The 21,930-nt window shown below is 37.6% G+C and overlaps 1 protein-coding gene across 4 annotated transcripts in view; it reads left to right on the forward strand.

The window, feature by feature from the left end:
* The window catches only part of FOCAD (focadhesin), a 158,231-nt gene that overhangs the window by 31,311 nt on the left and 104,990 nt on the right, over window positions 1–21,930 (forward strand). For all 4 annotated transcript variants that reach the window (XM_088130304.1, XM_007424948.4, XM_088130302.1 and 1 more), the window contains 3 exons: window positions 4,507–4,764; window positions 18,588–18,692; window positions 20,724–20,825. In XM_088130304.1, coding sequence (XP_087986430.1) covers window positions 4,507–4,764; window positions 18,588–18,692; window positions 20,724–20,825 — 465 coding nt within the window. The remainder of the gene's footprint in view (window positions 1–4,506; window positions 4,765–18,587; window positions 18,693–20,723; window positions 20,826–21,930) is intronic.

Here is a 21,930-nt window from a genome sequence, read left to right on the forward strand (position 1 = left end):
TGATTCTTCTTCTGTTGCTTGCCTTATTTCTGTAGATATTCCACCAGTTCCTGTTGCATACTGATTTGGTAATAGCTGGAATGCAGACCTAATCCCATCTTCTAGTATTGGAGAATACTAGAATAGAGTATTGGAGAATACTTGTGAATAGAGAATATCTTCCAAAGTACCTTAGATATTGACATCTCTGATGTATAGAATTTCAGTATACACTCCTTCCAGCTTTGTTTGATCTTCTTTTAATCAGTTAATATCTGGCATTGACATCCTTTAGCATACTAATTAGAGATTATATCTTCCTTTTGAGTTTGGAAATCTTTTGGAAAACTTTCCTTATTTTTCTGTGTCTGTTTCCATCTTCAATATCTTTACAGATGTATTTGTAATCCTGCTTATTCTCTTTTCTAACAGGTCTCTGAAATTCTTTGAGAAGTTATTTCCTAAGATTTTTGCCTTTTTTTGCCTTTGGTTTTGGCTTCTTGGCAATTTCCACTGTTTGTTCTGACATCAGTTTGTTTCCTTCTGTTTCTTGATCTTTGTCAGTCTCTTTCACGTTCATGCTTAACAGTTTCTTTGATCTCATTCCACAGTTCCTTTGGTTTCCTATCAATGAGATTCAGGACTTCAAAGCGATTTCTGATGTTCTCCTTGAAAATAGTGTGTATATGCCCAAGAACTGGTTGGCTTTGTCCTCCATTTTATCTTGACTTGGAACTCAGACAAGAGCAGTTCATGAACTGTTCCTCATTCAGCTCCTGGCCATGTCTTTGCCATGTCTTTATTATTATACCAGTAATTCCTGTTGCGACCAATGGATCAACATTTGGTTGATCTGAAAAAAAGCAGACACTGCACTTGTGGGAAAAATGCTAAGGAAAAAAAAAGTAATATGGTCAATTGATTTCTATGTACTCCATTTCATAATCTCCATGCATATAGGTGTTATTTGGGTTGTTTGAAGACCTGGTTAGCAATGAAGAAACCATTGGATTGGCAGAATCTAATGACTCTGTCTTCTGCATCATTTCTATTACCTAGGCTGAACAGTCCAACTACATTTTCCTCACTATTTCCAACATTGGCATTCCAATCTCCAATCACACGCAACACATCTTGGTTGCATGCTTCTATTGATTTCATATTGAACTCAACTGTAAAAGTTACCAACCTCCTCTTCTTCTGCATGGTTGATTAGAGCATAAACTTGGATAATTGTCATCTCAAAGGATTGTCCGGGAAGTCTAATTGATATTATTCGGCCACTGACTGCATTGTATCCAAGTATTGTCTATGCTGTGTCCTTCCTGACTATGAAAGCAACACCACTACTTATTTGTTTTTCATGTCATAAGTAGGAAACAGTCTGATCTTCTGACTGCGAGTGTCCAATTTATATGCATTTAAAGTTATTGATGTCAGTATGTAATCAATTCAGTTGATACACACACTTTTCCTAGGAGTTGAATCAATTATTTGATTGAGATTATTCCAGTCTCCCCCTTGTTTCTTTCCAGGCCAGGAATTGGGTTAGGTAAATTCCAGTGCATATAAGAGGTGTTGATGTGAAGAAAGTTGCAAACAGATTTGCATTGGTAGCAAAAAATGAGTGGGCTCTGCCCTTGAAGTGATAGGAAAATGAAATGCAAATAAAATGCAAATAGACAACCTAGAAATATCCTCCCACTACCTCTGACAGAGGCACTTTGACCTGAAAATATATTAAGATATTAGTGCTAAGAGTTACTTTTATTTTGAAAAATGTACTCTATGGAATAGTATTTTTAAAACAGAACAGTGCTTTTGTCTGCTGGTCTACTCAGAAGTAAGTCCTATATTCAATAAGAATAAAATAATTACATCTTACAAGACTGGCTTCCAACTATTATGCCTATTTTCCTTCCTTCCTCTAGTGGGTAGCAGAATGAAAACAATGGAAGGGGCATTTATCTTTAAGCCATATTGTCTGTCAACATGGTATCTATGCAGATGTCTGGATCTTAATTTTCAGGATGTAATAATTGAAAGCAATGAGCAGGGGAATAATAGTTTAAAAATATTCTTCTACGTGAGATAGCTTTTTAAAAGGTCATTTCAAGTACAGAACCATTATACTTCCCATTATCCAAAATGAATTTACATGACATTAAACAATATAATTAAAATGGGTGTGTAGAATTCTTCTGGCTATTCTCAGCTTCTTGGCAGATTCAGAACTAGGAACCTGTTGTCTTTTGCCAGGAACAAAGATCAATTCCTAAGTGAAGTTCAGAAATTCTTCTCAAACCTGGGTTGGGCTATTCTCCTAAGTATACATTCTGTCTTCTGTCTTGCATTGCTTCCCTACTGCTGCTTTACCTTTTCTAAGGTATCTTGTGTCTCTTCTTGGCCTTGCTTCATCTTTTTGCCTATTCATTGTTTAACATGTCCAGTTACTGCTTTTACGTTCTGCCATTGGTGAAATTGCTTGACAGTTCTTGTGATGATATTCAGTCCCACATGGCATGAGGAACATTTGGGTGTTAAAACAAAACCAAAATCTGGCAAATAGGCAAACTAGTAGAGGTAGTATAAGAATTTTCTCTAAGCATAAACCAAGATGGTTTGGGTTTGTTGTTATTATTGTTATTAGATTTTTATCCCACCTTTTTTCTATATAGCTCAAGGCAGCAAACATACCTAATGCTCCTTCCTCCTATTTTCTCCACAATAACAACCCTGTGAGGTGGGTTGGGCTGAGAGAGAGCAACTGGCCCAAAGTCATCCAGCCAGCTTAGGTAATCTAAGGGAGGCCTAGAACTTACAGTCTCCTTGGTCTAGGCCAGCACCAAAGTTGAGTACTATGATTTGTTCAGATATTGGACTGCACCCTATTTCATACACTGACATGAATCCCAGCTTGCTCATCTTATTACTTGAGAGATTTTGGTGTGGAACATCTAGTGTCCATCTATAACCACTTATATGACATCACCACAGTTTGCAAGTTTCCAATCCTAATGGCAGAAATAAAAGCTACATTTTCTTAGTGTGTTTTGCCATGGAAGAAAATTCAGGATCCAAGCCATTTTGAAAAGAAAGCCCAAGTTTATCACACAGCAGATATTTGACATGGAGCTTAATCTTCACTCAATGAATGTAATTGCGTGATGTGTGTGTAGTCCTTGACTTATGGCAGCAATTGGGAACACAATTTCAGTGCATTCGGAAAGTATTCAGACCCCCTTCACTTTTTTTTCAATTTTGTTATGTTGCAGCCTTTGAACTACAATCGTTCAAATTCATTTTTTTTCCTCATTAATCTACACTCAGTACCCCATAATGACAAAGTGAAAACAGCATTTTAGAAATGTCTGTAAATTTATTAAAAAGGAAAAACTGAAATATCACATTGGCATAAGTATTCAGAGCCTTTGTTCCTGGCAAAAGACAACAACATTTGAAATTTAGCTCAGGTGCCTCTTGATTGTTGCTGAGCTGTTTCTACACCTGATTGGAGTCTACCTGTGGTAAATTAAATTGATTGTACATGATTTGGAAAGGCCCACACCTCTCTATAGAAGGCCTCACAGCTGACAATGCAGACTGTATCAGAGCAAAAGCTATGAGGTCAAAAGAACTGACTAGTATGTATCCTATATAGCCATGAGGGGGTAAAAAATCTGCTGAGATGAGAGTTCCTATAGAGGCCTTATTTTCATGAAACCTCTCTGGGACATTGTCTTTTTTCCTGAGAGTGTCAGCTAACTCTGTAGTAAATAGTTCATACAAAATGGAGGAGTTAATTGGCCAGTGTAATTAATGAGCCCCAAATAAAACCAGGTCCATCTGGGGCTAAATCTAATTTCCTCTGGGTTAGTTCTGCAGTTCATTTGTGTGGGTTTGAGGGCTTCCAAGGCATGTTTAGCCACCCCCTGCCAATTTAAGCATATATTGATATAGACATATGTGATATGCCGTAAGAGCCAAAAATGCGCTGCCCTGCTTGGGGTGGCATTGGGGATGCTTCTTTGACAAGCCTACTTAAATGAGGAGGCAAGAGTCTCCAGCTAATTTTAGCATAGCAAAAATCCCAAATTGCTTGAGGCTTTAAGCCTGATCTTTAGTAACAGAACTCTAGCACTTCCTTTACAATGATTGATATTTGGGAAGTTTAAGAGGGTATGCAATGTAAGTATAATTGTAGGTTTGGTTTAGGAGAGGAAGCCATAATTGGCAATACTGATGTTGGTAATTTATTTGAATGAGAAAACTCTTTTAACAGCAATGAGATGATGTCATGTAATTGTTCTTTGCACAGGCCAGCTTTCCCCAATTTGGGACTGTTTAGATGTGCCAGTCCAGCATTCCCACAATTCCCAGCCAGCATTGGACTTGTCCATATAGGCTGAAAGTTATGGGAAACATTGTCTTAATATATATTTGAAAGTGGATTGAATAAGATATTCAGTTTGGTATCATGAGGAAGCCAGTTTCGTTATTATAATGTGCCTTTTTCATTTCCTCCAGGTCTCTTGGGAGCACTTCTTCCCCATAAACAGTACCTATGGTCCATTGCATGTCACTTGGCAACTCCTTTGGCTTTTGAGAGATAAGACCTCCATGTCTGATTGGTTATTTTCTGTTAAATCAATGCTTCCTATTGCAACTCAAGTCTCTGTCCATGTTCTCCTCCTGGTGGCTTATCTCTTCATTCAAGAAGATGGAGATAATCTTCATAGTGTACTGGATACCACCATAGAAATTGCAAAGGTGGATTCATCCCAGGTAAGATTAATTTTTGATAAAAGGCCTGTGCCTAATATCCAAATGGCCTATCAAAAATCATTCTGAGTTTCTTCCCTCTATAGCTTTTGGTTTTATGCATATCTCCTTTTTATTATATGTTCTTCCCAGCTCCTCTTTTAAATCTTTTTTTCCCTTCACTCCCCATTTCTGTATGGGCCCATTTTCCAGTCACTTGCTTTCTCCCTTTGGATCCAGCCTGCACACCTACATGGGGCAGGAGTGAAGGTATGTGGAGGATTGCTGTTCCATCTTCTTACTCTTAGCATTGCGTTCAGCCTTGAAGAGGGCAAACAGGATAAGCAAGAAACAGAAACAGGTTCCTAAGTAGTGACAGAAGCAGGTGTCTTAAAATGCCAACTGCTGGCACTGGTGTTGTTAGACACTCCTGTTTTATGTCCATACATTTTGAAGTAATGAGAACCACTAATTGTTCTTTCAAGAAAAAAAATGAAATATATGCAACAGTTATTTTTAAGTTATGTATAACTTGGTTTGTTTGTAAAATTGGGATTAAAAAAATGGAAAATATAGCCTGAGAAACTAGAGAGGGTCCCTTCTTAGCTTCTTACTCTGCCCATTAGTGCAGCTGCAGGCCATGCTTTCTCTTATCTGTCTGTTCCCTAGGCAGCATCTCTTTGCCCTGTCTCTTGAGGTCTTTCTTACACACCATTACAAGTACCTACAGGTAGTCCTTGGTTAACAACAGTAATTGGGACCAGAATTTGCATTGCTAAGCGATGCGGTTGTAAAGTGCGACATCACGTGACCACATCACTTAGCGATGACAACCTTGGCAGTCCCCACTGCTGTCGTTAACTGAATCCCACCCGATAATTAGTGAAGGACTCACCCTGATCTAAGCCATTCCTGGCTTGGTCCCTCCCAGTCCCAAGCCTCAAGAGGAGAATGGCAGAAGACTGCCTCCTCTTAAACTCCCCCCACCCACCTATGTCCCCCTCATCTTTGCCCTTTTGGCTTCCCTGCACAGTGTCACGCTTTGGTGGCAGTGGTGGCACCGGCAGCACTGGGGCTGAAGTAGCAGCCCGGGGCCTTCAGTAGTCTCAGCTGGTTGACACCTCCAGGCCTCTACTTTAGCCCCAGCACTGTTAGTGCAACTGCCACTGAGGAATGCCACCTCAAGCTCCACACCACAGCACAAAACCTCAGCTGACCCTCCCACCCTGCACCCTGCCGCACCTCCACCAGCCCTGCCACCCCCAGCTAACCTTTGGTGTCTTCTCACTGTTGATGAGGGATGCCCAGCCTGGCCTTCCTGAGGCAGCTGCTGGCCACGTGAGGCCTTCTTCCCAAGGCTGCATGTGCCCTTCTCCAAGTCATATGTGGCCTTCTTGCGAGGCTTTGGAAGGCCTCAGACAGCAGGGCTGGTGCAGCGCCGGGCAACAGGGCCAGGAGAGGTGGCAGAGTGCAGGGTGGCTAAAAGGGCAGAGATGAGGGGATATAGGCAGGTGGGAGGAGTTGAAGCACCCCTGTGGTTGTAAGTGCAGGCAGGCTGCCAAGTGCCAAATTTTGATCACATGACTGCGTTGGTGCTGCAGTGGCCATAACTTCAGGGGCTGGGCATAACTACCATTTATTCACTGCCATTGTAACTTTGAACAGTTGCTGAATGAATGGTCGTTAACTGAGGACTACTTGTATTCCTATATTTTCTGGGCAGTAAAGATACTTTGAACCATCATTATTCAATATATTTTCAGCTTTTTAAAAAAATTGTGTTTTTAAATACATTTGAATGACATCGGTTGTGAGATTCCTGACTGTTAGTTTCACCTATAGAGGCTCTTGTGTATAAAACCTGAAAAGGCTAATCCACACATATATGAAAATACTCATGGGCTTTTCTGTTGACCATGGTATATTGGAAGAATTAAGTAGGATGATATAATGTTAAAATACAAAGAGAGCTATCTGTTGAATTGTGAGAACTAATCTTTGCAAGGATATAATTAACTAAAAACTATGAAATATTCAGTAATTGTATTCTGGTAATATTAAGTGATATTAAACACTTTTGGGTACATTCAAGATATTTCTTACAGTAAAATTATTAAAATATGCAGAATAGTACCCATAAAATGGTTATTTAAATATCATGAGGTCCAAAGAGTTGCAAAGGTTAACAATAAAATAGTAAAAGCAAATCCCGTTTTTGGAAACACTACAGCTGATTCACTATATTTAATTTCCTTCCATGTCTTGTTTTTTAAAAAACATGCATTCAAAATGCAAAAAAGACTTAATGATAAGAAGGGAATTCTGCTGTACAGTTTGCAGCTCTCTGTGGGAATAGCTGTCTGCAGATGGTTTGTTCAGGATCCTTTTATCATATTAATTCAGAACAGATAAATGGGAACTACTTTACAAGAAATGGGGAGCTTGGGAATTTCTTTTCAACCTCAAATGGCCTGGATTGTCTTTGTTCAAGATCTTCTGCTGATTTTTTGTTTTTTAGAAAATGCTTTTTTATTATAGAATAGAGAAACGGAAGAAGGTTGGAACCACAGAGGCTGGTGCCAATGGCAGTCTGCTGTAAATTATTTGCATAGTCATGGATGAGGATACGGGTTAACCCTAGATCAACCACATTGCTAGAAAAAAGCATTTTTTAAATGTTTGGGTATTTGGCTTGTTGGGAGGTTTATGGCTGAGTTTATTATTAGCAGAAGAGGCTTGGCTTTTGTGGTAGCTTTCTTTTACATCTGGGCCACAATATATATTAGTACATTGGAAAATTAAATAGCTGATTATGATAAGTCAAAATTATAGCAGACTCATTTCTTTAGTGTTTATGTGCTGAAGTCTTGAAGAAAGCTTAAGACAGGTGTAGCATTTCTGAAAGAAACAAGCATTCTAATCGGCAAAACAGCCATTCATATTCAAGGAAGCATGAGATATAAGTAACCAAAATATTTAAAACAAGTTTTTGCAATTTACATAGGCAATATGATAGCTATTATTTTGCAATAATGGTGTACATTTGGAATTAAGTTTTGCTTAAATCTCCACAATTTAATTTTTTAATGTATAGGATCAAATTGCAGAGGCCTATTCTTGTTTTATGTTTGCATAATAGATTAATCAATTAGATATTCTAAATAGGGAGCATGTAGTAGGAGATATGAAAAACATTAATCTTTATTTATCATTTACTATTTGTGATTGTTGTGAATGCTCCTAAGGCATCCTGATAGGACTTCAGAGATACGTCTGCCCTGCTACTGTGAAGTAGGAAAGAGTAACTTTTCCTTTAGAAATATCCCTTTGGATCAACAACAGATTGCTGACCCAACAAATTGCTGCGTATATCCTCAAATTTTAACAGTGACATGTTTAAACTCTCTTTGAATCCTGTTCTGTATGTGGATGGAAGCTATAGACAATTAGCTTTTTATTTTGGTTAAAATTTCAAATGCTTTTCTCCAAATACAGATAGTCCTCGCTTAATGACCATTCAGTGATCATTTGAAATTACAATGGTGCTGAACAAGTGGGATTTAAGACCAGTCTTCATAGTTGCAGCCTTACAGCATCCCTGCAGTCACGTGATCGTGATTTGGGTGACCGGCTTGCAATTGTGACATTGCAGTGTCCCGCAATCAAGTGATCACCATTTACGACCTTCACTGATGGTTTCCAACAAGCAAAGTCAGTGGGGAAACTGGCAGGAGGTCACAAATGGTGATCATGTGATGTCACGCTTAATGACTGTGTGGAGTTCGCTTAACAACCATGTTGCTTAGTGATGGAGTTGCTGATCCCAATTACCATTGTTAAGTGAGGACTATCTGTAATTTGTGATCTACAGCTCTTAGTGTTTTTATTTTCAGTAGCCTACAAAGAGCAACTGTATAGCTAGCAATATGATGTAATTCTCAAAGTCTGCCTTTTAAAATCTTGGAACAAGTAAGCTGCCTCTCCATCAGAATATATGCCCTGACAGTTTTCTGCATCTTGGCACAAAAGTATCTTGAGCATCAAAGGTCACATAAATATATTTCGTTATACTTCTAAGCAGCATTTTCTTTACCTTCAGTGTCTGATCATTACATCAGTTCAAGCTACTGCAGTCAGAGGAAGGGAGCATGAGTTTTAATTTCACAGTGTCATGATGTAGATAATGTTTTTCTTTCTCTCTTTCTAAAAACCAAGACCTTGCTGAAAGCTTGCTACTTGATTTATCCTAATGGATTTTGAAAAATGAACATTTTCCCATAAGCTTTCTATTTATGGCCAATTGTAGTTGTTTTAGCCTGTACTGACCAATAGCGACCCTGTAATTGAATGGACTACCCAGTACTTCTTAATATTTAAAAAGAAAGAGGTAGAGAAGTTGTAGCTCCCACTTTTTCCTGGTCTTCCTTTTGTGCACATCTGGAATTCTGCCTAGCTCAATATACCGGGGACAGCTGATGAGATCAAAGAGGGGATGGGAATATAAAGCTGCCATTTCCTAACTTGCACAGCATCTGGTAATTTAAAGGCATATGCCCCTCAAAACGAGGCATTAGTTTGGGTCAACACAGGAAAATTGATAGATTGTGGCTAAGTAGAGGAATACATTGTTCTGTATTACATTTTTCAGAAAGAATCTAAATTGGGTCCTGCAAGTTTTCCAGTTTTCGTTTTTAGAGAAAAATTCAACTGTTTTTTAAAATGGCAATACAAAACAAATATTCTTTTGCAGATTTTTCTTTATTCTATTTTCTTATATTCTATCGAAGAGATCAATTCCTAAGGCTAAGTGACTTGTCTGAGATCATAGAGAATCTGCTTGAGGCTGAGAAATGTAGATCTACTTGTCACATTAATGCTGTATATGCTTATGGGGACATCTGTCACTGATTTGTGTTGAGGTCATTTGCATATTGTACAGAATAGCCAATATTGGCCTTATAGCAGTTGTAGTCCAATACATCTGGAAGTCACCAGGTTGAGGAAAGCAGTTCTGTGTGCTTACTGTATAGAGAAGCTATTTAACATCTGTAGTCTATCTGCTTCCAATGCATCTTACTAGGCAAGGAATGCTCCGGAACAATTGGGAAGTTCAAGAATTCTTAGAGTGAGTATGATGCTAGTTTGAATGGGGAAAAAATAACTGTAGAGGTCATACTGATTTGTTTTGTTGGCAAAAGAGTTTAATACTGCTTTCCTAATCTGTTGAATTGACTCATTGTGTAAAAAAACACTGTTATTATGTTGTGTGTGAATCCAACCATGCTGCAAGAAGAAAAAATTAAATCGTTTGACTGAGAGGTCATTTGTGCATTGTAACACAAGATCTATTACCATTATTAGTGGATTATGAGTCTCTGGGGGATATTCACCCTTTTATGGGCTACCTAAACTGCAGCAGTAAAATATTTAGCTGTAAATGACACCATTCTGGGAAATTCATCTAAAGATACGTTCGCTTCTGTACTACTTTGGATTAAAATGGAAGACTAAGAACAAATCAAATGAAAGAATAAATGAAACTTGACTTTAAGCAAAAATGGCATTATTTCACGTTCTTATTTTGGGAACTAGGGAGTATATTCTTTAGCTAAAAAAATGAATTTATTGGTATTTTAATAACTAGAAATTAAGTTAAAAAGGGAATATACTGATTATTATAAAGGAGCAGATTAGTGATGTGAAATTATGGCATTGTACAGTATAGAATAATCAAAATACATTACATCAGAATACAGTCACATTACTTTATGTAACTGATAAAATACAAAATTAAAAGCACTGTCAGGGACTAAATTGCAGATTCTGGTTTGCACACTGTGAAAGATGAAATAACTGTAACTTGTATACATTTTTAAGACTCTGAAGTGTGGTGCATACACTTATCAATAGTGTTTACAGCCTGAAGAACATTGCAGAAAATTAAATCTCATATGCTTTGCATTAATTTGCGGCATATATCAGGGTTCCTCAACCTTGGTGACTTGAAGATGTGTAGACTTCAACTCCCATGGCTGGCTGGGGAATTCTGGGAGTTGAAGTCCACACATCTTCAAGTCGCCAAGGTTGAGGAACCCTGGCATATATGATAGTGAAAATGATGCCATCAGGAGAACAGCAGATTCTTCTTACCTTGAAAGCTTGTGTTTGATTTACCACAGTCTGTGTCCTCTATGGCAGGGTTCCTCAACATTAGCAACTTTAAGACAGGTAGAGTTCAACTCCCAGAATTCCCCAGCCAGCCTTTGTTGGGGAACCCTGGTTGAGGAACCCTGCTATATGGCAGCTGTTTAAAGTTGCATTACCAAGATTGAGGCCTGGAGAAGATGCCTTCTGGGGGACCTATATACAATATAAAAGCTGGGGTATGTCAGCTCCTTCCCCCAATTTGTTTTCCCCTTGTTTCCCTTCCTGGCTTTATTTTGTCTCTTGCTGCCATACTATCCACACAGTGAACACTCATTCCTTCATGCTTTCCAGACAGAATACTGACACTTTTTCTTTCCTCTCTCTCTCTCTCTTTAAACAGTTTCAGTGCAAACTGGGGCAAAACAATAGTTGTGCCTGTAATTTTCATTTCTCCAAGAACAATTTTTTTCAAAAGAAGATGTGTGTGGTGATGCATCCAAGGACTTCGTTTTACAAAGAACTGCTTTTTCCCAAATCTCACCCATCCAAAATCCAGAAAAAAGCAGAAAATGTGGAGACTGCCTTTATACATAATATATCCCCACCTGCTACAACCATCACTCACCTCCAGAATTATTAAAGTGTGGTCCAGTTATGCCGGAGAGAGAACAATTTTAAAAATTTTAGATAGTAATGTATACATTGTATTATAAATTAGAAAGCATATTCCTCTATATCAGATAGCTCCTTTTCTTTTCTTTTCTTTTCTTTTCTTTTCTTTTCTTTTCTTTTCTTTTCTTTTCTTTTCTTTTCTTTTCTTTTCTTTTTTCTGCAAGGTAATGGCTGTGTAGCTAAATGAAGACTGACTCGCTGTCAGAATGTAAATATGGATAGCAATTGTAATTTGTGAAGGATCATATTTTGATCCTGGCTAATAATTTTAAGAGCAGCTGTAAGTCTGTTCGCATGACTGACTTGACTGAGATTTTGTTTTTAAACTACAGTTTATTGTCTGAAGAAAGAGAAAAGGGAGGGGTGCATCCACTAACCCTTTGTCAGGCATCTAATGGAGAGGGCTGGCCTAGCTGCTGAATCTTTGGAGATGGTGAGGGGTTGAAAATGCTGCATTGCTAAGCAACACATTCAATAGCTTTCTGAGTGTGTTCATAGGCAGTGAGAGGTAATGAAGAAGGGGGTGGAAGGAACTCTTGGGGGAAAAAAGGTTGAAGAGTAAATGCTCATTTAGCACGGGTAAGGACTTAGCCTTACTTTCTTTATGCTGGAAGTTAAGAGGTAGCCTTTGTTGGTTTTTAAAAAGCCAGTACAGTACTTTGGATCAAGAAAACATCAGAAACCATTGGTTTAAGATGTCGTCATTATCATTTAGAAAGTAGATATCAGTATAACATTGCTAGGCTTCTTTACAAACAAATACGTGTATAATTCTCAGTGCATTCCCATTGTCAGTTTAATTGTCTCTCTGTGTATATGGTCCCATAGGGACATTTATCATTTTTAAACTGTTTTTTTTTCTAGTTAAGTATCACAACTAGAGTTATACTATAAGTACTGCAATTTGACATGGAATATCATAAAGCAGAGATAGGCAAAATAGTGTATATGACACTAATGTGCTTATTGATACCTCCACGCTACTAAGCTCTCTGTCATTCATTTTTAAATGAATTTTTATTTAAGATAGGTGTTATGGTTATAAGAAAGTCTCAAGGCTCTATTGACATTCTTAGAAATAAAAATAATGGCAGAACAGGGCTAGTGCTTTGCTTGAAAATGTGTTTACCTCCTCAGAAAAAAGACAGAACAAGGGTAGGAAGCATCTTGAATGTTGGTTTTGTAGAGGTGAAAGAGAGCAATGGTTTGTTTTTGAGTAAGTGGGTATTTTGTGACTAGCTGCGCTCACCATGCCAGTCATTTTGGAAATATGCAAGCCTATCATGGCAGCCATTTGGAAGAAGCTCTCAAAAATTCCAGAAAACCCAAAGTGCTCAGAAAGCTTGCATATCCCTGTTATAAGGTCCACTCTTTCATCCCAGCATATAAGCTTTTGAGATCAAAGAGATTTTGCTCCCACCACTTTTGAAACAAAATATGGATGTATATTTCTTAAAAGTCCTCAATTTTTAATATCAGTGCTTTTCAATCCAAGATCTGCCATAGGAAGAGTATTGGAGAATTTCCTGACAATAGAAGCAATGAGTGCTTTTTGAGGATATCCTTACTTATTATAGTTCAATGAATTTTTCAGTTGGAAGTAACTGTTAATAATTCTTGTACAACTGAAAATTACGGGAATAGCCTAATGGCTTTGGAACCATGTGGCTTTTGAATGCTTAGTTCCTGTTTCTGAAGTTATGCTAATTTCAAATCATTATCATCTGAAAACTTTTTGAGTTCAAAAGAAAATTGTGTAAATCACTGTAAGCTGCTAATGTGATTAAAGATGTACTACAGAGAAAAAGAAACCCTCCATAAAAATTGTTCAAAGAAATCTCCCTTTTTAGCAAATAAAAACAATATGGATTTGTGAGAAATTCAGGACTGCTTCTACCAAGGTTTATTTTGGTGCACCCCTTTTCTGCACCTGGACTGAGCTTTATTTGGCCTAATGAATCCCAGCTTTGTCCTGCCCTGATTAGGTGCCTATATTCTCTTGGCTCCAGTAAGAGAAAATAGGATGAGTCTGTTTGGGAAACCTGATTCAACAGCTAACTTGCAAATCTTCAGGATGGATACATTCTTCCTGCACATGAATGTGCCTGGCTTTTTTGTTTGGTTCTGCTTACCTACCACTCCTAAGATCTGTGCCTTGTTTGAATTTGATAGTTTTTGTCTTTCTCCGCCATATGCATGAAATTGCTTATTGGTTTCTCTAAATCACTGCACTGGTTCAGCCTTCTTAACAGCTTTTTGACCTTAATGTTGACTGGGCCCTTAAAAATATATCCACTTCTCTTTCTATGGCTATTTACTATTAAGCAGGGGTAAGCTTTATAGTGTACTTATACTATTTTATCTTGAGATCAGACTATGAGGCCTACAGGGAATGCGGTCATATTTCAGAAAGAGGCAGCACCACAGGAGCAAAGTTTTGATGGGAGTAGAAAAACAAAACAGGTGTATTAAGCATCCTGGAGGCTTAATGTACCTATTTTAGCTCTTTGTCTTCTAAAAAGGAAACAGACTCATACACACACCATTGAAAATCAATTATTTTCTTCTACATTTTGATGATGTAATCTAGGAGGTTGAAAAAAAATCAGGATTGGGTGGATATAGATTGCCCACCCTGCCATAATGCTTTATTAATTTTTTTCCAACATCCCCACCAATAATGTAGAATGTGCAAGTATGACAGATTATGAGGAGGGTGGGAAAGAGATGGAAGAGAAGATTGACATAAAAAAAATCAAGAAATGGGGGTGAGTCAGTTGATATCTTTTCATGAATAGCAACTCAACTCAGGTGGGGACAAATCTTGGAAGAAGCATTTCAAAGTATTCAAAGAGACAGCCTTAATTAAATAACTATGTGTGATACCAGGAAATTCTTATTATTATAGTTTTTAAGATTTGGTATTTATCTGGAGTAGTATTAAAGATATCTTACTGAAATCTGCATAATTCTTGCTTCCTTGATCTTGCTGTGCTACATAGAACTTGACAACAAGCTAAGCTATGTACGTGGGTACCAACAGGCAGGCTTGTCAGTATGGTCTTGCTCATGTTGATAAATGTCATGTGGTGTTCTTCTCAGCAGGATTAAGGAATTCTAGAAATTGGTCCATCTGAAAGGTAAGATGACCTTTCACCTCATATGTCAGTTACTGACTTGGTTTTTAGCATTAGGCTTAATCTCATGTAGCACAAAGACATATTTTTGTAGAGCAGTTATATAAAAAGAATACATGGGTTTGAATTTGGAATCTTCTTCATACAAAGCATGAATCTTTGGCTCTTCCCCATAAATCCTTCTGTTAAATGAATGAACTCTGATGTTTCAAAATTCAGCAGCATATTTAATTCTTCACTTACCTAGAGCTGTGGAATTTATCAAATTATTTTTTTCTGTAACATGCACTGCTTTCAAAACAACACTGCTATTGAATTAATTGTATTTTACTGATATGTGAAGACTGCAGAAGATACGACATTTTTGTTTCGGTATCTAGAAATCAAAAGGTTAAAATAAGGAAATTCATATTAAAATGTGCTTTTTTTGTGCCATTGGTTATAGCATAATCGTTGCACAAAAAGCATTTCATCTGAATCTGATGGTTTAAAAATCAGAAGACCAAGAATGCTTGAGTGTTAAATTTGAGTACAAAATGTAATGTAAATATCTACAAAAGCATTATTAGACATTCTATTCGGTTTTTAACAGCAACTGTTGTACTAACAATAAGTCCTTATTCAAACTCTCCAATTGATTTAGTGTAAATTTTAGAATTAGTGTACAGAAATGAGAATTCATATGATAATTTATTTTCAAAACAATATTATAGCCTAAGAAACTAGAAACTAAAGATGCTTAATTTATTTCCAGCTCCAGCAAAGTGTACAAAAGCAACTCTTGGCACACTGGAAATAAGTCCTACTGAAAACATGGCTTGAGCAAATACTGGCAACCTCTGCACATCATATAGGGACATCCAACCTATGGGGCTTGTCTTAATTTTAAACGCTTGGTGGGTTTTACAAAGTGACAGTCATGACAAGATTTACAAAATAGCATGCAATGGGAATGGGCCAATCACAAAATGTCTTTTTTAGAAAAGGCAGACAGGAGGGAATGAAAGTAACTTGCCAAGAACCTCATTACAAGAACATGTTGAGGTCTGTCTTCCAAGGACACTCAGCTTTTCGCTCCAGCAAAATACACTCATGTTGTAACAGACAAATTTCAAATTTCCTTTCCTTCTTTCTTTCTCTGTCCATGAGCCAACTCATCTCCACTTTATTTTCCTAAGGTGCATATTCATAAACCAGATTGTGGGGGAGGGAGTGCAGGAAGCAGAATGACATACAGATCAGCAGGGAAAGAGAAAAAACATACATGCATTGGGAGAGAGGGAAGTAAAAAAAACTAATCCCAGGTCCAGGTCCCATTTATTGACCTGCTGCTCCTCACGGCCATTGTTTCTTTCTCCATGGTGGAAACTTCACATCTTCCTTGATCTATCTACCCATTTTTTGGCCTTCCCTCTGTGTAGCCTACCGTTTCTACTTCAAAGCCATATAAGATCAGATAGAGCTGGGTTATCAGGGAGAGGCCAACTAATCTAGAATGTTACATAGCCGCTTTCAAATTGCAAATCAGAAATAGATTAGCCATCAGCGGCCCATTACAGGTATGAGAGTAGTTACATTTTTAAAAAAAAAATCCCTCAAGGATTTCAGTGGAAACAAAGTGGTACTATCTGCAAAAATAGAGTTCATCGCTGACAGGCAGCAACGAATGGGATCTGCTAGTACTGAGCATTTTCAGTTCAAAAATTGGTTCAGAAACAACCAAGCATATATTTGGAAAATTCTATACAAATTAGGTATGTTGAAGGTTGCTACATTTGTATTCTTTCCAACCGAATGGAGTGTTGGAAGGAAATTGTGTTAAAGGGCTTAAGGCACTGTTTATTCTGCCAGTTGGGTAACTCTTCAAAAATTGAACAAAATGGGATTAAATTTGGCATGGTTGGAGAACCCAAGGAAAGAAAGCTAAATTCAAAAATGGTCCAAATCTGGCCAGGGGCTGAAGAGTAAAATTCCTCCAATGCATACATATGGAGAGGGAGTTGGGCAGCAAACTGCAGTGCTGCTGACTCCTCCATCCTAAGCCGCCCCCCACCCCACTTCTCCTTGTCCTGGTCATAGGGCCTGGAGTGGAGTTATTGTTAAAAGGTCGGAAACAATTCCAGAGGTCCTGCATGTTGTGCTTTCTCTAACTTGTTCAGAGTTGTATATTAGAAACAATTGCATTTTTAAAAAAGAGAATATTGTATTTCAAGCTTGGTATACACAGAAAAATTGTAAATGGAAAAAATTCTGATTTTTAAGGATTTTTAAATGTTTTTAAAAAAACAGAGCAGAAAGATATAGACTGGTCCATAAATCCCTGTCTGAGAGGCTTTAATAATCAACTCCTTAATGTAGCTGCATTTTTTTCATAGAATTGAATGGCTGTCTTCAGCTACAGTGTGATCCTGGGTAAAGATTTAATTGGTTCAAGGAATTCCCAGCAGGTACTAATAGACACCAGCTCATATACCAAGGCACCTTTTTCCCTTCAATCTGAAGCACCGCGCATCCCTTTTAATTAAGATAATCCAGTTTGTAAAAGAGGAAATAGTTGGTGAGCACTATTACTGAAGTACTGGAGGGCATTGATGCTCATGGGAACCATGTTGGTTTAGTATTGTCAGGTTCAGCCCAAAGAACTCCAAGAGACAATGCAAATACAGTTCTGTTGCATTTATTAGCTTCCACCTCAAGACAGAATCTCACCAGACTGAACCCAAGTTCCCAAGCCAGCCAGCCACAACACTGTGAATTCCTTAGGGAGGTGCCAGCCTCATCTTCTTGAACTTCCCACGCTCCTGCTGGGGGCTAAGAACACACTTATCTCCCTGAGCCTGGCCTTCATAAGTCCATTCCATCACAAATATGGATGAATGAACCATCCTAAATATTTAGCTTATTCCTTCTTTTCTTCCTATGTGAAGACATTTTGAAACTTTCCTTTTAATGGTACAGGTAGTCCTTGCTTAATGATCATAGTTGGGACTGGAATTTAGGTTGCTAAGCGATGCGGTCATTAAGCAATCATCACATGACCAGACCCAATTTTATGGCCTTTTTTGTGGTGGTCATTAAGTGAATCATGTGGTTATTAAGCAGATCATATGGTCTTTAAGTGAATCACACGGTTCCTCATTGATTTTGTTTGCTGGAAGCTGGCTGAGAAGGTTGCAAATGGTGATCACATGACCCCCAGATGCTGCAACCATTGTAAGTGCAAGCTGGTTGCCAAGTGCCCAGATCACGTTCATGTGACCGTGGGGGTGCTGCGACAGTTGTAACTTCGGGCATCAGTCGTAAGTCACTTTTTAACATTGTCATAACTTTGAATGGTCGCTAAATGTACGGTCATTAAGGGAAGACTACCTGTAGTTTTGTTAACCAGAGTACAGATGTTAAATGTTTAATGTTCATTCTGGTAAGTTTTAAACAAACCAAGTTCAAACTTTTTAGAAATAACCATAGATATTATAAACCTTGTAGATGACACAGAAAGTTGTATTTTGCAAAAGTAGAAATATACAGTCCCAGAATTCTCCTACTAGACATATGGGACGAGAGACAAGAAGAGGAATGCGTGAAACTGAAGCGTGTTAGAAGTTTTAACCTCATATTGAAATATAATTTGTCATAATATGCAAATACTTTCTACATCCTCTCCTTATTGCTTTTGCTTCATTGTCAAACTTCAGTTGTAAACATTTTTTTTTTTAACTTTGCAATATAAAGTGCAATATTTCACAGCTTATTATTTCCTTTGGTGGTTTATCTCAAACCTGATTCTGTTCTGAAACTAGGGAAAGTAAGCACAAAAGAAAAGCTTCTGTATACGAATGTGATATAGGTGATATAGAATGCCAGTTTTAGGTGGGTTGCTTTTATGTTTAGGTGCCAAATCTGATTCCACTTCTGATGTTTAAGCTGGGAAGACCACTGGAGGCCACACTCTGCCGGGACATCTTGTATACTTTACCTGCTTTGGGTGTTCATAAGGTCAGCATGAAAATATAACTTCTCTCTTGTATTACTTACATGAGGTACAATTAATTTTAATGCCATGTTTATTTTCCATAAGATCTTTGCTACTTGTGGTAATACTTGAAGACTGTAACACTGGGACCCAGATTGCTGTGACTGAAACTTTTACACAGTTCTGACTGCATGGATTAAAAATGTTAACTATAATTGCTCTGATTGTTGGCTTGTCCACTGTGTATCTCGGACCCATGAGCTACTTTTTTGTGGTTTACAGTAAAACCTTGGTTTGCAAATATAATTCGTTCCAGAAACATGCTTGTAATCCAAAGCACTTGTATATCAAAGTGAATTTCCCCATAAGAAATAATGGAAACTCAGATGATTTGTTCCACAACCCAAAAATATTCATATAAAAATGATTACAATACTGTAATATAATACAAAATAATAAAGAAAATACAAAATATAAAGAAAAATAAAACAAATTAACCTGCACTTATCTTTGAAAACCTTTGTGGCTGGTGTGAGGGAGACAAAAGAGAGGAGGGTTATTTTGTAGGACAACTTTCACTATCACTAGCATGGGAGATGATCACCCACAATCCCGCAGCAAGAGAGAGAACCATTGGCTCAGTTGTGATCATGTGACGTCCGGCGTCACGTTCTACTCGTATTGCAAGACATTGCTTGTTTATCAAGTTAAAATTTATTAGAAATGTTTGCTCGTCTTGCAGAACACTCGCAGATCAAGTTATTTGCAATCCAAGGTTTTACTGTATTTCTATACTGCCATAGTAATCCTAGGAAAGTGCAGTTACATGGCTCAAGATGATCACATGGGAATGTCCATTGTGACTGACTCCCTTTAGGTGGGTACCATCTAAAGGTACCAAATGTTGTTATAGTGGCATGGGATAAGGTGAAGGAAATGTGCTTTATAAGTGGGTTTTGTGACAGTTATATACAGGAACTGCTAAATGGGAGATGAATTCTAGTGTTGGCAGGTAGGAAGTGATGAAGAAGAAAGTAGGAATAGGATTGTCACTTTGTAATTTATCAAAATACAGACAATCCAGCTATTGATTAATTTGGAAGGTTCAACTTAAGTTATGATTAAACATTTATCTTTAATAATAAAAAGTAAAACCAAATAAACATATAAAATGAATACAACCTCAAAGAACAACCTTATGCTCAGTCATTTAAAATACTAAATATGGATGGAGAAGAATTATTATTTAATGTAGAAATTAATTATAGCTCTCTGTTGAGAGCCAATGTGGTGTAATAGTTGAGGTGATAAACTAAGACCAGGGAGATAGAAGTTCAGGTGCAGTCTCAGCATAACCATTTGGGAAGTGACAGAATCAGTCTCTGTCTCCCAGCACAATTTACTTTACAAATTAGGAAAAATTGGAAGAAAGTATGTTATGTACACCGCCTTGAACTCCTGGAAGAAAGGTTGGATATAACACTCAGTAATAAGTAACATCTTACTTAACAATTCATATTTTCAGTTTGCATCTCTGAGCAATTTAATCTAATTCCAGTGTTGTGATGAAGTTAGTTCATTGAAGTCACTAAGAAATGAGTAAGAATGCACCGTTGTATATATTCAGCAGAACAATGACCTTTTAATGATTTACTTACATAGATTTCTAAAAATATTATACACAAAGTTTCCAAGAATTAGTTTGTCCCATATCAAGTATATTAATTGACCTGAACTGTAAACGCCATGTCTTCTCTTATCCTCTAATCAAAGCACAGATTATAGATTATAAATCAATCCAATGTGGGATTGTTAGTCATACTTCACCCCATCCTGTTTATACCCAATTTTTACAACTCTGCTTCCAGCTTCCTCTACTCGTTATGCTAAACTGTGTAACCAGTCAAATTAAAAATTGCTTTCTCTATGTCATCTTAAACAGGGAGAGCATTTGTCAGTGGGTCTGGATTTGATACAAAATTAATCTTTCTGGATTTATTTTACATGATAAATGAATGTAAGAGAAGTTGCATTTACAAAAAAATATCTTCTAGGTCTGTGTTGCACAGATTTTGCGTGTGCTGCAGGTGTTAGGAAACACGCCAAAACTTCAAGCTGTTACATTACGACTGATGACATGTTTATGGGAGAAACAGGTAAAGCTTTGCAAACTGGTAATTTTTAGTTTGGAAAAAAAAATGCTTAAAATTGTCATTCACTGCTGCAGCAAGGTCTACTGTTACAAACTTTAAGAGATGGCAAAATAATCTTTTCTTGAAAATATCTTTGTTTTTTTATTTAAGTAATCAATATGTACGCTGGGAGTTTTGGAGGGCTGTAAACACTTACCTGAAAGTTAGTCAAAATATCATGTACAGGAATCAGTAATTTTTTCAGGTATGCACCCCATTTTTTCATCCAATCCCATGGAGTGTTGGAAAAAAGTGATGTAAAGGGGCTTAATATCCTGTCTGTCTGTTTTTCCAAAAATTGAACAAAATTTATGCTGGGGTGAAATCAAATTTAGTGCTGGGAAGAAGCTGGCAAAAGAAAGATTGAGTTTTAAAATGCCCTGGATCTGGCTGGGCACTGTAGAGAAAACACTGCCAGAAAAGATTCCTCTTTCGATGGGAAGAACATTGGGCAATACCTCAGAATGTTGCCTACTCCTCCATTTTAAACCCCACTATTTCTTGGTCACATGACCCAGAGCAGGGTATACAGTAGTTTGTTTGCTCAGTGCTTCACAGTGCCTAAGTACATATAAATACATGTAGACACATGAGAGGAGAGCAGAAGTGTGTGTAGTGTACACACAAACACATGCTCTCACTCTTTGTGGAAGAAACTTCAGATGCTTCCTATAACAGCTGCTGGTAGAGAACTTGGAAAGAATTCCAGAAGCCATGCTCTGTGTCCTTTCCCTATATTTTAAAAAATTGTCCCAAATTTTGGCAAATCCCCTGAGATCATTGCATGAAATCTTGTGAGAGCTCTAGTGTGATTACCAAGATCTGATATGGTTTGGGGATCTTGGAAGGTTACTTACACGCATGCGCATACACACATACACTTGTTGGTCTGTGCAGAAACTTTCCTGGCACTTTTAACACCATATTGCCAGTGCCTCATATATTATCTGCAAATAGACATAAAATTGTATCAAGCTACGCATTGTAGGAGAGGATAAGAATTTGTAAAACTCCTGATATTTGAAATACAGATTATTTTAATAAAAAACAGTAGGACATCATCCCAATA

Source organism: Python bivittatus, unplaced genomic scaffold (assembly GCF_059951505.1).
Source record: "Python bivittatus isolate LINGU-HERP-01145 unplaced genomic scaffold, Pbiv_v1 ctg000850_np1212, whole genome shotgun sequence".
Classification (NCBI taxonomy): domain Eukaryota; kingdom Metazoa; phylum Chordata; class Lepidosauria; order Squamata; family Pythonidae; genus Python; species Python bivittatus.